This window comes from Lagenorhynchus albirostris, chromosome 9, assembly GCF_949774975.1.
Source record: "Lagenorhynchus albirostris chromosome 9, mLagAlb1.1, whole genome shotgun sequence".
Lineage (NCBI taxonomy): Eukaryota > Metazoa > Chordata > Mammalia > Artiodactyla > Delphinidae > Lagenorhynchus > Lagenorhynchus albirostris.
This window is the reverse complement of record NC_083103.1, coordinates 13853159-13867465: the sequence shown is the minus strand read 5'-3', so window position 1 is coordinate 13867465 and position 14307 is coordinate 13853159. Positions and strand designations below refer to the sequence as shown.

The 14307-nt window shown below is 54.6% G+C and overlaps 1 protein-coding gene across 1 annotated transcript in view; it reads left to right on the top strand.

Moving 5' to 3' along the window:
• CREB3L1 (cAMP responsive element binding protein 3 like 1) overlaps positions 1 to 14307 on the top strand; it is a 34914-nt gene that overhangs the window by 10044 nt on the left and 10563 nt on the right. Inside the window, exons 2-3 of the mRNA XM_060157715.1 lie at positions 9298 to 9526; positions 12617 to 12801. Of these exons, the coding sequence (XP_060013698.1) occupies positions 9298 to 9526; positions 12617 to 12801 (414 nt within the window). The remainder of the gene's footprint in view (positions 1 to 9297; positions 9527 to 12616; positions 12802 to 14307) is intronic.

Here is a 14307-nt window from a genome sequence, read left to right as displayed (position 1 = left end):
GACCCTAATGGGGTTCCCTCACACTCTCAGGACCCTCCAGTATCAGGCAAAGCACGTCCCCATTGATCCCAGCGGCCTAGAAGGATCTGAGCCTTCCTTCTGAGCCCAGCCCAGCTTGGCACCTCCTCTCCTTGGCCCTCCCACCCATCAACTGGGACAAGATACCCAAAGCCCCTTTCATCATCCTCCCGGAGAAGAGGCCCAACCCTGCCCTCTACCACCCCAAAGCCTTCACCCCTTTCTCTCCCAGGGCTGCAAACCAGTTCCACATTTGCGATCTGGCAGGCACTATCTGCTCAGAACTTTCCCCTCCCAGTTAGCTCAGGCTTCCATCTCCCCGCCCCCGCACCCTTCATAGTCAGACCAGGGGGTCTGCAGAAGGGGAAGGGCTCTTGCCTCTGGTGACCCCTTCAGAGGTCTGAGAGGCAGCTGGACTGTGGCAAGGAACCAGAGGGACAGTGGACACGAGGCTCTCCCAGGGAGAGATGAAAGAGGAAGGGTAGGAGGCGGGGCAGAGGCAGAACTTGAGCAAGCATATGAGGGGATGAGGGCTTGGGGGTGGTGAGGGAAGGAGTGAGGTGGTTCCCAGCTCAGCACATTCCTGAGACATCTGGACGTGCTGGAAGGGCCCCAGCTGGCCTGCATGGCTGTGCTCCAGCTTCTCTGCTCTGTGATGTCAGGACCCAGCATTTCCCCCTCCTCTCATAGTCCCGCTGGCCTGGGGTCCACCTTGGGGCTGAGGTGGACCCTCAGCCTGGGGTCTCCTCCCTGGACCTCTCACCTCCAGTAAGCAAGAAGCCCCTAGGGCGGTGGAGGAAATGCCTGAGTCAGAGGAGGGCCCGGGCCTGATGCAGGAGGCAGCCATGGAAGACCCAGGGGTTTGCCCATGCGACTGACTCAAGGAGATTCCTCCTTTGGGCTGGTGCCTGCCCCCTCCCTTCTCCTTGGAAGGGAGATGGAGACAGAGGAAAGACTCTGGGAATGGCTGCTTACCTTGAGCTGTGTGATCCTGGGCAAGTCCATTCCTTCCCTTGGCTCTCAGTTTTCCTCTCTGTAATAATAATGATAATAATAATAATAATAATAGCTACATTTGAAAAGAGCCTTCTATGTGTCTTGCATTGTACAAAGCACTTTACAAATGTTGTCTCATTTAACCCTCACAGCAACCTCACAGGTGGCGTAGATATAAGTTCCCCTATTTCATAGCTGAGACAGAGGCTCAGAAAGGTTAAGTAACTTGCCCAAGGCTACACAGTAGGCAGCAGAGCCAGGATTAGAACTGGATCTGTCTGCCTCTCTTGCTTATAACCATTGAACTACATTGCTTCTACAAGTAAACGGGGATGGACCTAATGATGCCAGAATTCCTTTCAGCTCTAAAATTGTAATGATTTCTTTTGGCTATCGTGGGGCTCTTCAAGAAGGGCAGGGGCAGGCATTAGTCACACACTGGGTGGGGGAAGGAGGGCAAAGTCAGATGGCTTTGAAGCATCAGATCGGTCAGGAATCTTTGGAGGTCCCCTCCTTGGAGCCCCAGGGAAGTCCAAACCCCAGGGGCTGGAGTCACAGCCTGATCCCCAGCCGAGCCCAGGGGTCCCACACCTTCCCTGAAGGAAGGGAGTAAATAAGGAGAGAGAATGCAACTTCTTCCAAAAATAAAACCTGAGGACAACTCAGACAGGCCCGGGACCGCTGAGGAAGCCAGAGGCCGAATGCTGAGTGCACAGAGGAGAGGGAAGAGGCCAAGGGAATTCCAGCCAGAGCCTGGTGGCAGGCTCCAGCCCAAGAGGGCCTTCCAGCTGGCCAGGGGCCGGAAGAGCAGCTCGGCCGGTTGGCCACTGGGCTCCGTTTATCCTCTGGGACCTGGCCTAACCCTGGGGACAGTTCCTCCAGAGCTGAGTTGGGGGCTGTGGTCCCCAGGTACCTGGTCCGGCTGGGGCTTAAGAGCAAAAAGGCCTTGGGAAAGAACAACCCAGAGAATGGGTGCAACGGGCCCCACCAGGGAGGAGCCGAGGGAAGGCGTCCAGGCGCTTGGAAACTGCCTGGGGCAGAAGCAGGCTGGCAGCAGAGCGGAACTCAGGGCAGTCACTCCTGGAGGCTCAGCTGCAGAAGGAAAGGCCTCAGTCCATTTGCTCACTGGCACATTCCTTCATTCGCCCACTCAGTCACTCAGTCACTCAGTCACTCAGTCACTCAGCAAAGAGCTGAGCACCTACCATGTGCTGGGACCAGTGCTAGGCTTTGGAGACACAGATGAGAATTGGACACAGCGAGACACAGAGGTGACATGGCTGGATCATTTCAAGCTATACTAAGGAAGTTGGAAACTAGCCTAAGGACAGAGGAAGTCATTAGTGGATAGGGAGCAGGGGAGTCACATGGTCATATTTATGTTAGAAGATCCCAAGGTGGAGAATGTTCTGGAGACAGATCAGAGTTCAAGCCTTGCACCTACCTTCATAAATGGGTGGTCACACCACTAGTCAGGAAGCCCTTTGGGAGCAGGAACTGGGCTTTGTTCATCTCTGTATCCACAGGGTTGGGCACACAGTAGGTCCTCAGTAAACACTGAACAAATGCACGAGTGATGAATAAGTGGATGGGACTAGATGCCCTTATTCTCCAGAGGCCCCCAGCGCCAGCCCTGGCACTTAGTCTCCAGTGTCCTGAGCTGTCCCACAGGGATCCTCCGGCTACTGCCTATGGACCAACATCTCCAGCAGCCAGACCCTGGGCTGCTGTGCCCTCAGTGGTGCCAGTCACAGCTAATCCCAGCCCTGGGCGGCGGCACTAGCGGCCATCGCTTCCTTCTGCCCAGACAGTACCTGGCACCCACCCCAAGGCTGCGCCACAGCACATGGGCCGCCCGGTCAGAAGATGCCAGGGGCTGGCTGGGAACTTGTAGGCCAGCTCTTCACTTTCCTGAGGGACCTGTGGTCTGGCCAGGGAAGGGCTACCACAGTGTCAGGAGGGGGAACTGGAGAGCCAGACTAACAGGGCTGGGGGCTGCAGAGACCGTGGACCCTGCTCTGCACAGCGGCAGCCTGTGGTGGGCACCAGCCTGCCCTTTCCTCTCCCACTTCTTTTCTCCAGCACACAGGCACGGAAAAGCTCAGTTCCCGTGGTACCTCTTCCTCCAGTCCCAGCCCTCACCGTCCCAGCCCCAGGCAAGCCCGGGACTCCCAACGCTCCCTCGCTGGGGGTCACATGACTCAGGCATGTGGCCTGGCACAGTCAGCATTCAGCGCTGTGGTGTTGTGAGATGTTGTGTGTGTTTGTGTGAGAGTGTGCATGCCCACGTCTGTGACCATGACTGTCTCGGGTAACTGCACGTATGTGTGTGTATGTGCGCACATGGGAGTCTGTGTCTGTCTGATCACATCTGAGGAGCGTTTCCTTGTTGGGTCTGTGTCAGTGCCTGCCAGTGTCAGCCTATGTGAGCCCAGAGAGTGTGTATGTGCATTAGTATCTGTGCCAGGCTGTATAGGGAACAGTCTGAATGTGTCTAAATGTGGGGATCTTATGTTGTGTGGTGTCAGGAAGATGGTGTTTCCCTGTGTAAGAAAGAACCTCACAGCCCACGTCTGTGTAGCATGTGCGCACATGCACGCGCGCGCGCACACACGCAGACACACACACACACACACACACACACAGGGAAGCATTTCTGCTTATTTGGACTCGGGCTCTGTGGTGAAGAGTTTGGTAGGGGGAAAATATGAAACCTCAGCAGCCGCCTTCCCCGGGCCTGTGGGGAATGGGGGATGAGAGTGAGGTTGGAGGCTGGAACAATGTGCTTCCCTTCACCCCTGTGCCCTGCCAGGAAGGCTCAGGGAGGGGCTGGCTCCAGGGATGAGGAAAACTGGCTCTGTCCCTTCACAGTCCCCAGAGATGCCAGAGCAGAGGAAAAGAGGCCACTTTCTGATGACTAGTCCACCCCACCCTATGCCTGCCACCCCTGCCTCAGTAGGAACACAGACTCTGTTGGGGAATGGATGGGGCAACAGGCCTAGAGAGGAGACACCACCTGCCCCTGCCCAGGTCTCACAGCACAGATGGATCTTCAACAGGGGCCTCCGGACTCTGAGTCTAGGGCCTTTTTTCCTTCCTAGGACAGCCTTCCAGTCTAGCTCTGGGAAGATGCCTGGATCTCCCCCTATCCCCACATGACTGGATGGTGATGCTTCAGGACTAGGAGGACCACTGGGTACCCAGGGGCCCACCTCCCTTCCCCAAGCCCCTCCCTGCTCTCTCTTGACCCTACCCCCCACCCCTCACCGCCACACACAGGGCACAACAGTGACTCAGACTGGTTGCCCTTCAGCTAGAAATGGGGGCAATTTTCTAGTGACCACGAGGCAAGTAACCGTCCCGGAATGTATGGGTCAGTGGAGGAGGTGGGGGGGGGCTAACCTGCGGGGGAGGGGAAGGGGAAATGTGAGAGGACTCTCCTCCCATCGCTCCCCAGAGCTCACTCTCTCGGAAGGAATGTCTGGGCTCGGCATTCCCCCCACTCCTTATCCCACAGCTCAGCCTGGACCCACTCCGGCCTCCTCCCTCCTTCCCCCAAACACAGACTGAATCAGCCTGGATTGGGGGAGGGGGAGAAGCCCGGGATGCGGGTGCAGGCGCCGAGGGATAGGGACCAGAGAGAAAGGGGCGCTCTCAGGCTGCGGCAGGTGGGGAAACCTCTTTCCCACACACACCCTCAGGTGACAGCCGCGTCCCCAGAGCTTTTCCTTCTCTCTGCATCGACCCCCAGGGAGGAGTTAGAGGAGGGGAACTGAGAGGAGCCTCAGACGGCGCTATTACCGCCCTGGAGTGTCCCACCTCCCCCTACCTGGGACAGAGACTCCCGTTGCCCCATCAATGCGCCCAAGGTAGGATTATTCGAGGAGGGAAGGAAGTCGCTGAGCTGGAAGAGCCGCGAAGGAATTTAAGAATTGGGGCCTGGCCTCCCCTCTGTCTTCACTTCCTCGGGCTCCCGGTGCAGGGTCGAGGCCACGCAGCTGATAAGGGTCTTAGGGCACCACAGAACTGCCAGGCGCACCTGAAAGCTTAAAGGGGCCATTTCTGCCTCTGCCTCAGGTGCAGAAAAGGACGCAAGACAAACACACTCTAACCTTACGCAGCTCGCGCCTTCGGCGGAGGCCGCGAGCCCTCCCCCGCGCGAGCAGTGCCCTCGTCCCGCCCCCTCCCCGCGGCTCCAGCGGCGGGTGTCTCGCAGCCTCCTCCCATTGGCCACGACCTCCGCAGATCCGACCAATGAGCATGCTGGGTTGCGGCGCGGGGCGGCCCCCCGCGCGCCGGCGTTAGCTTCTCTTGGGCCACGCGGGGCCGACTGGAGACTCTCCTTTAAACTTAAAGGGTCGGCGACTGAGACCCGGCTCCGGGAGGAGATGCTGCGGGGGGGGAGGGGTGCGCGGGGCTGAGAGCCCGAGAGCTCGGGACCTGTCCTCCAAGAGAGGGGAGCCGGCGCCGGCTGCGCGTGGCAGCCGGGAAGGAGCTTACATTGGCAAGACTGTTGGAAAAAGTCTTCAACAAGGAGGGAAACAAATCATAATATTTCCTTCTCTGGCTTCCCACCCCAGTTGCTTGGAAAGGCAACCCCGGTAGAACGCTCACCCCCAGTAGAACCCTATCCCCCTCAGAACGTTGACTCGCTGCCCCAATCGTTTTCCATCAGGTAGTCTGAAACCTGAACTTTTTGTGTGTGAACTGGAGAAAGAGCTGGGTGTGGTTTTGGGGGGGTAGGAGAAGGGACAAGGGGCCTTGCTCAAGCTGAGGAGGCCTGAGATCTCCAGAGGGGGCTTTCCAGGGCTGGGGGGAGGGTGGGTACAGAGGAAGAAGAGAGGACAGGAAGGAGAAGTTGCTCCACATATTCCTGTGCAGCCCCAGAGCTGCGGATAACCTCTCCCTCAGCATCACCAATTCACTGTGTGACCCTGGTAGGTCCCTCTCTGGACTTCAGTTTCCTCATTAGCAAGTGGGGAGAGGGGGCGTGGACCATGGGCTTTCTCAGGTCCCTTCTGCCTCTAAATTGATGGTATAAACCAGCCATAACTGGGCTGCTCTGAGGGGCCAGACACCAGATAGAAATAGGGCTCAAAGCTCTCTAAAGGGAGGCCCTCTGGCACGCTCGCATGAGCAGGAGGTGGGCCTGGGGATGATGGGACATCCCACCGTTGCCCCCAGAGGTCCACCCAGCACACAGGGAAGCCCTGAGCAAGGAGGACTGGGTTCTCTGAGTGTCCCCCACCCCCAATCCGCCTGCCCCTTGGCCGCCCTCCCCTTCCACTTGGCTCCCACCCTCTGGAAGCTCTGTCCTGCTGGGCCTTTGCTGCTGTCTCCAGCAGGTGGGGTGGGACTGCTCACAAAGCAGGGACCAACTGATCTCCCTCAGCAGGTGCCTGCGGGCACCCCAGAAGGGGTCTCCGAGACGGACCTGGCTCATCTGCCTGGAATCCTTTAGGGACCCCGGCCCAGACTGGAGGAAGCTTCTCTCCTCTCCCAGGCCCGGGGAAAGGGCTTGGCAAACCCTTATCGCCTGAGAAGCAGCTGCCGCAGAAATACCTTAGCAGCTGACTCACTAGGCTCTTCACAACCCCCTCCCACTGGGCCTCACACCAGGCCTTTCAGAGACCCTGAGAGAGAGAGAGACAGAGACAGAGACAGAGACAGAGGGAGAGAGAGGGCGCCCCCAGGTGGGCTGACCCAGACTCTGCTGAGGGTGTAGCTAGCACAGTCCAGACTGTGGCCGGCTAGGTGGCTGGGGGACATTGCACACTGTAAATGGCCTTTGGCTGAGATCACAGTCTTGGAGACTTGTTCAGCCTCTGACTTCCTGGTACTGCCTCACCCCAGGCACTGATGGGACGAATGACATACTGATGGCGTTGCCCTCTGGGGTACAAGGCGCTGTCCCTCCACCAATAGCTGTTGAGTGTCTATCCTGGGCCAGGGGATGGGACCCAGCAGGTAAACAAGTCCAGACCCTACTACCTCAGGGAGTTCACAGTCTGACAGGCAGGCAATTCCCGATGAGGGGAACGTCTGCTGCCATTGGGGGAGGACTGGGGTGTGACTGTGGTTGTGGATGCTTCCCTGCTTTCCTTGGCTCCCTGAGCCTCGGTTTCCCTACCTGTCAAATATAGATACGCAACTTCCTTGTCTCCTTGGGTAATTGTAAGGATTAGATAAGACAATGTGTATGAAAGCACTTCAGAAAGTTAAAACCACAAGAAAAGTGTAGGATAGGGATGGTAAGTTCTGACAAGCCGGGGAGAGGAGAGAATACTTAAGATGATGGGTTTCTGAACTCATTTTATCATGGATTCTCTGATCCATGCTTTGTTTGGGGGGAGGACCAAGCCACCTCCCTGCATTGGCTCCAGGCTCCATTCACCTCAGGCCCAGAGTTAGGCTTTTGATAATAACAATGGCTAACAGTTATTGAGCACTCACCGCATTCTAGGCCCTGTTCTCAGTGTTACATGTGTTTGCTGTACAGATACATACGTATGTTATTTGTATACATGTGTTATATGTATTTCCTCATTTTATCCTCATAATCCTATGAGGGTAGCATTAAGCACCTAACAAATATTTGATCCTCATCACAACACTGTGAGGTAGGAACTATTATTTCCCCCTTACAGATGAGGAAACTGAGACCCAGAGAAGTGAAGTAAACCTAGCAAGGAGTGAGCTAGGAGTCAAAAGCAAGCTTATCTGCAGAGCTTGGGCTCATCCCCTGCCCCCCACACACAGATGCTCATGTGGCTCTGAATCTTATTCTCAGACAGAGGGCTTTTCTGCTCATCCCTTCCAGACTAGGACAGGCTCCAAGTATTCCAGGCCAGAAAGCCAACAACTCCGGACTCCAGAAGTCAGTCCTTACCCACTCTCCAGGTGGGACCCCAGGGCCAGAAGCAAAGCCCCAGCAAATTCATTCAGTCAGTAAAAAATGAATGAACAGGGAGCTCCCCTGGCGGTTCAGTGGTTAAGACTGTGTACTTCCATTGCAGGGGGCGCAGGTTCAATCCCTTGTCAGGGAACTAAGATCCCACATACTGTGTGGCGCGGCCAGCAAAAAAAAAAAGAATGAACAACATATCCTTACATATTTATAATTCTTTAGGGAGAAAAAACAAGCACCTCCTATGTGCCAGCCACTGGATGCTTTACTAATAAGAGGTTTGTTGAGTAGCTACTATGTACCAGGGACTATTCTAAGTGCTTGACATGCATTAACTTGTTTAATCTTCACAATAACCCTAGCAGATAGGAACTATTATCATCCCCACCGTACAAAGGAGGAAATGAAACATAGAGACATTAATCAACTTTCCCAGGATCGTGGAGACCAATATTTTTCAGACTATTTTGTTTCTGAGAAATATATTTGACATCCTTCCCAAGAACACACACACACACACACACACACAAAACTGAGATTAAAAAAATCTACCAAGTATTTAACTTCCCTATGTGCACTCTGATATTTTTCTACTCTATTTTGTTCTGTTTTCTTTTTTCTTAAATTCTGGTCGTGACCTACTAAATTGATTTCACAACCCATTAATGAGTCACCACCCACAGTTTGAACGGCACTGAGTCATAGCTAGAAGCATCAGGGCCAGGATTCAAATCCAAATGATATGGCTCTGGAGCCTAATCTCTTGGTATAAAGAATGGCTGGGAAAAGGGAGACACTGGAGGCATGTGGACAAATGGGGACTGTACTAATGAGGGGGGCAGAGTCCTCAATAATCTCACCACCTTGCATTCCAGCAAAAGAGAATACAAAAGTCACTGATATTGCCTTTGGAATGCAAACTTGCTGGCATAGATACACTTAATCTTTAGTACTTAGTCCTCCCGTGAAGGAAGTAGCATGGACTGAGAAACAGACTTGGGCAATCTAAGTGATTTGACCAAGGTCACAGAGCCAGCACTAAAGCCCTGCGTCCTATCACCTGGATTCTTTCACACCATCCAGGACTCACCCTTGAGGATACTGACAGAGAGGCTAGAGACGGTGGTGGAGGTGGTGGTGGCAGTAATGTGATGACGGGGTGACAGTAGTGATAGAAATGATAATAGTTGGTATGATGATGTGGGCTGGGGAGAAGTTGGTGTTGGTGGTGGTGGTATTAATGATGGAGGGAAGAGTAATGGGGAGGTTGTGGGGACAGTGGTGGTGGTGGCAGGGCTGGTGGCACCACCAGAGCAGCATCTGCGCCCCCTTTCCAGTGTGAGCTGACTCCCTCCTCTCCCCTCCCCCTTTGCTAGCACTTCCCTGAGCACCTGGACCACTTTGCAGAGAACATGGAGGACTTCTCCAACGACCTGTTCAGCAGTTTCTTTGATGACCCCGTGCTGGACGAGAAGAGCCCTCTACTGGACATGGAATTGGACTCCCCCACGCCGGGCATCCAGGCCGAGCACAGCTACTCCCTGAGCGGTGACTCGGCACCTCAGAGCCCCATTGTGCCCATCAAGATGGAGGATACCACCCAAGGTAAGAAGGGGTGGCGGGGCCCAGGGTACCAGACCCGAGGAGGGACACCAGACCCAGAGGAAGGACACCAGACCCGAGGGGGCTCCCACAAAAGCCTCTCAGAGGAGCCCCCCGCCTTTTTGTTCTTCCACAAGTCAGACCCAGAAGGGCATTTCTCAAGAGGGTCTTTGGCTGACTTAGGTCAGTGATCTGCAAAGGGTGGGTCCCAGACCAGGGGCAGCACCTGGGAACTTGTTAGAAATGCAGATTTTCAGGTCCCACCCAGACCTGCTGGATCAGAAACGCTGTGGGGAGGATCCAGCCTTCCAGGTGATTCTGATGCATGCTTAGGTCTGGGAACCAGCCTTAGAGGGAACAGCTGGGGGGGAGGGGAGGCTTAAACAGTAAATGTGGACAAGTCACCAAGACTCTAGAAACTTACCACCTCCTCACACTGTGATGTCCTCTGAGATGTTACCTGGGCGAAACACCTGCACCCTATTTTTTTTTTGCCACATCACACGGATCTCAGGATCTCAGTTCCCCGACCAGGGATCGAACCCGGGCCCCGGCAGTGAAAGCCCGGAATCCTAACCACTAGGCCACCAGGGAACTCCCCTGCACCCTACTTTTATTGCCAAAGGTAGGGTTCTCTAAAGCTCTCTTCTCCCCCACCTCCCTCCCTTTTAAGCAAAGTGCCCTTTGAGTTTTTCCTCTCAGGTGATCAACATTTGAGAACTCCAGACTGTGCCCCACCTAGAAATGGTCTCTTTGGGCATTTCCTCATATGGCTCCATCATATTTGGACATATGTCTTAGCCTTGCTAAGCCTCAGTTTCTTCATCTACAAATGGGAATAACAATAAACATTTCTATAGCACTCTCCAGTTCACAAAGTACCTTCGTATTATTATCTCATTTGTCTCTCACAACTCACAGGTGAGGTCAGAATCACTTTTATCATACTCCCCATTTGTCTGATAAGGAAAATGAGACTTCGGGAAAGCTGAGTTATTTAGGTTACGCACACAGAAAATGCAGAGCAGGGACTTGGGAGCAAGCAGGCCCTGATTCTAAACCTCACACGCCCATGCAACCCACCACACTTGCCGGCATTAAGGGGCGCTAAAGAATATGGGCTTTGGTGTGCATGCCGGCGCCTCAACCGGCTGCTGTGTGATCTTTAACAAGTTGCTTAACCTCTCTGGACCTCAGTTTCCTCAATTACAAAATGAAGACACTAGGTATCTTGAGAATTCTGGCCAGGATTAAAAATATATATATGAAAAGTACCCAGCTCAGTCAGTGCCCAGCACATTTCATATGTGTGTGTGTGTGTGTGTGTGTGTGTGTGTATGTGTGTATATGTATATATATATATATATATATAATTAGTGACTATTTCCTTATGTGTATAAAAGTCCTATTAAAACTATCGTGTCTAGAACCATGAACAGGGCTCTTATTCCTCTTTCCCTTTGGAGGACAATGGTCTTGAGTGAGTACTTTAATCTTCTCAACTATTAAATGGGCAGAAGAGCAGTGCCCGCCACCAGGGTTGGTGGGAGGAATACACAAATTCATTTGCAGCAAGAGCTTAGACTTAGACTCAGTGCAAGAAGTGTGAGCTGCCTCTGAGGGTCTTTGCGATTCCCCAGGGGCAGAGACGGGACTTTGTACCCGGCCCCCATCCAGCCGCTTGAGGGCAGGGACACCTTCTGGGGCTTTAAGTGGCTCCAGGGCTCGTGGCTGTGGAGGTCTCAACTTCCCTGTGTGCCCTGGCCTCAGCCCATCCTCTGGAGGTCACCTCGATGGGGTGTCAGGCCCCAGCCTGGGGAAGGGTAGCATGTGGGGTGGACAGCCTCCCAGCCTGGCAATTCTTCACCACCCCAAGTCTATTTTTAGAGCAGTTTGTCTGTGGGTCCTTTGCAGGGGGCAGCTTCCCGGAGGCCGGCGGGCTGGCCCTGTAATTTGGGAAGATTGTGGGTGTTCTTGGAGCCCAGGGGCAGCCTGCAGCCCAGAACTGAGGCCCTCAGCCTCCCAGCAGGGTGGGGCCTAGCCTCTGAGGTGGGATCAGGCAGCTGCTGACCCCTCTCCCCACCCACAGTGGGTTCCAAAGGGTAGAGTCCCCTCTAGCCCACCCATGCTGGCTCCTCAGACCTCTGCCTCACCAGAGCCAGGTGCTGGGGCCAACAGGGGCAGGGCTGACTCCAAGTGGCACCCATCAGGAAAAGGCGGGATGCCCAGCAGCCCTGTGACCCAGGTGAGGCCAGGAGGCCCACGAGGTGGAAACTGCCCTGGGAAACCTGAGCATCAGCCCTCACTCCCCACATGCCCCCCCAGGCACCAGGTCCTGTGGATTCTTCCTTCTAAATGTATCTCCAGTATGTTCCTTCCTCTCCATCCCCACTGCCACTGCCTTAGCATGTGCATCACCTTCTCTCGCTGGACAATTTCAACAGCCTCCTGCGGGTCTCCCTGCCTCCCTCTGCCGGGCCAGTCTGCACACACAGGCAGAATGATCTTTTTTAACATTACAAATCTGAGCATGCTTAAAACTCTTCAGTGCCTCCCTGTTACCTTTAGGACAAAGTCGCAGCTCCAAGGCCATGCCATCCCCGCTGGCCTCTCTGACCCCATCTTCTCCTTCCCTTTGCGTTCTAACTGCACTAAACTGCTCGTGACTCTCACCAGATGCCCAGCACCTAGCACAGTGCTCAGCAGATGTTTACTGAATAACAATAATTGTATTCACAATAGCTGCCATTTATTGAACATTTACTTCTTGTCAGGTACTTTTACAGATGAGGAAGCTAAGGCTCAGAGACGTTAAGCAACTTACCTAAAGTCACACAGCCAGTCAGGAGGGGTCTGTTGTCCAAGCCCACTCTGTAAACTGCTGAATGAAGAAGATGCCCCCACCTCTTCTGACCCCAGCCCACTCCGCCCTCCTACCTCACAAGCGCCGCCCCCTGCCCTTTTCCGCCTGCCTCCCGGTATACCCTAGCATCTCTCCACAGTCCTGTCCAGAGCAGCTCCAAGAGGCCAGGAAAGGGGCTGAGTCCTCTGCTCTAGGAGTCGCCTGAGCCTGGGTCCTGCCCCCTTCCCTAGATATGGAACACGGAGCATGGGTGCTGGGACACAAACTGTGCTCGGTCATGGTGAAGCAGGAGCAGAGCCCGGAGCTGCCCATGGACCCTCTGGCTGCCTCCTCAGCCATGGCTGCCGCTGCTGCCATGGCCACCACCCCGCTGCTGGGCCTCAGCCCCCTGACCAGGCTGCCCATCCCCCACCAGGTGAGCCTGGGGACTGTTAGTAGGGGCTGAGGGAGGGAGGAGGGATGATGGGTCTCTGTGGGAAGAGCAATCCAAAGCCCTGTGCACACAGGGTCTCTGTGAACAGGGAGCAATGTGACCCTCAGGACTGAGAGTCGGAACTCCCAGACCAGACCCCTGCCCATCCCTTGAGCCATCCCTTCACCATCCTAGAACGGGCTCAAACCACAGCACCCTCGGAATAAGCTGGGGCCCTCACTGTGTGCCGAAGAAAAATGACAGGGACCCAGGCAGGGCTGGGCATCAGGGGCCCAGTCCAGGGTCTCAGGGAAGGAGACAGCCCAGGCCACTTAATTTTCTCAAAGTGCCTGGATTTTTAAAAAGGAAGAAACACCTAAATGGAAATATAAAAATTATGCCGTATTTCAATTGTTTATATTCACGAGATGAGTATTTTTAACCCACACCCTCATGCCAGCCCTCACCCCCGTGAATGTATAGATAAGAGCAGTTGGCTGTAAATCCAAAGTTGACATCCCAGACCCCTGGCTCCTGGGAGACGCCCTGCCTGGGTCCCAGCTCTGCTCTCACTTGTGCTCTGGGCATGTTGCCTTCCCTGTTTTTTCCTCAGCTTCCTTCTCTGTAAAATGGGAGCATGAACTACTGTTAAGGGGGTCCTACCCCTGAGTCTACAGCATGAGGGTTACCTTGAAATCCCTAGAGTCAAGGTTTGGCTGGCACTGCCCCCTGCTGGCCACGCAGCTCACCTGATCAAAATGTACGGGACCAAAAGTGAGAAAGGTCAGCCCCTCCTACTCCACCAGGGACCTGAGGATTCAGGGCTGGCTGCAAACGGGGAGGATCTTTGCGGACCACCTCTAGGACTGGCTCTGCGACTCCTCAGCCCTCGCCATAGCAGGAAGGGAAGGCATGACGGCAGCGGCAGCCAGGGTCTTGGAAGCTGTGCGCACGCCTCAGAGAAGGAAACTGAGGTGGAAGGGGTTAAGCAGCTTGCCCCACATTGCACAGTCAGAAGCAATGGAGCTGCATTCCAAACTCAGCCGCCAGACCCCAGAGCCCACACTTCCCACTCTAGTGAGGCCGAGACCCCCTAGTGGAAGGCACAGGAACCAGGAGTTGGTATGACAGTGATGAGCGTGGGACCCACATGAGAGCTGTCACCCTACTGCATCGCAGTCACTTGAGGCCTGAGCTGGGATGTAGACCAGGGAATCTCCAAGGTCCCTGCCAGCCTTAACCTCCTGGGATTCTTACTCACCTGCCTAAATTTGGGATTCTGGGTCCCACCCACGATATCATGACCTCTCTGCTGGCTGCAGACCTGGAGGGAAGAGATGGCCCTGAAATCCAACACCCAACACAGCGCCTTCTCAAAGAGATCACCCCTTGTATGTGTGTTGGTCCTCGTGTGTAGGAAGCCATGCCTGTTGATGTCCTTTCTGGAACAGCAAGTTGGGATGGCATAAAGAAATAGGAATGCGTGTTTATTTAAAGCATTAATCTAAT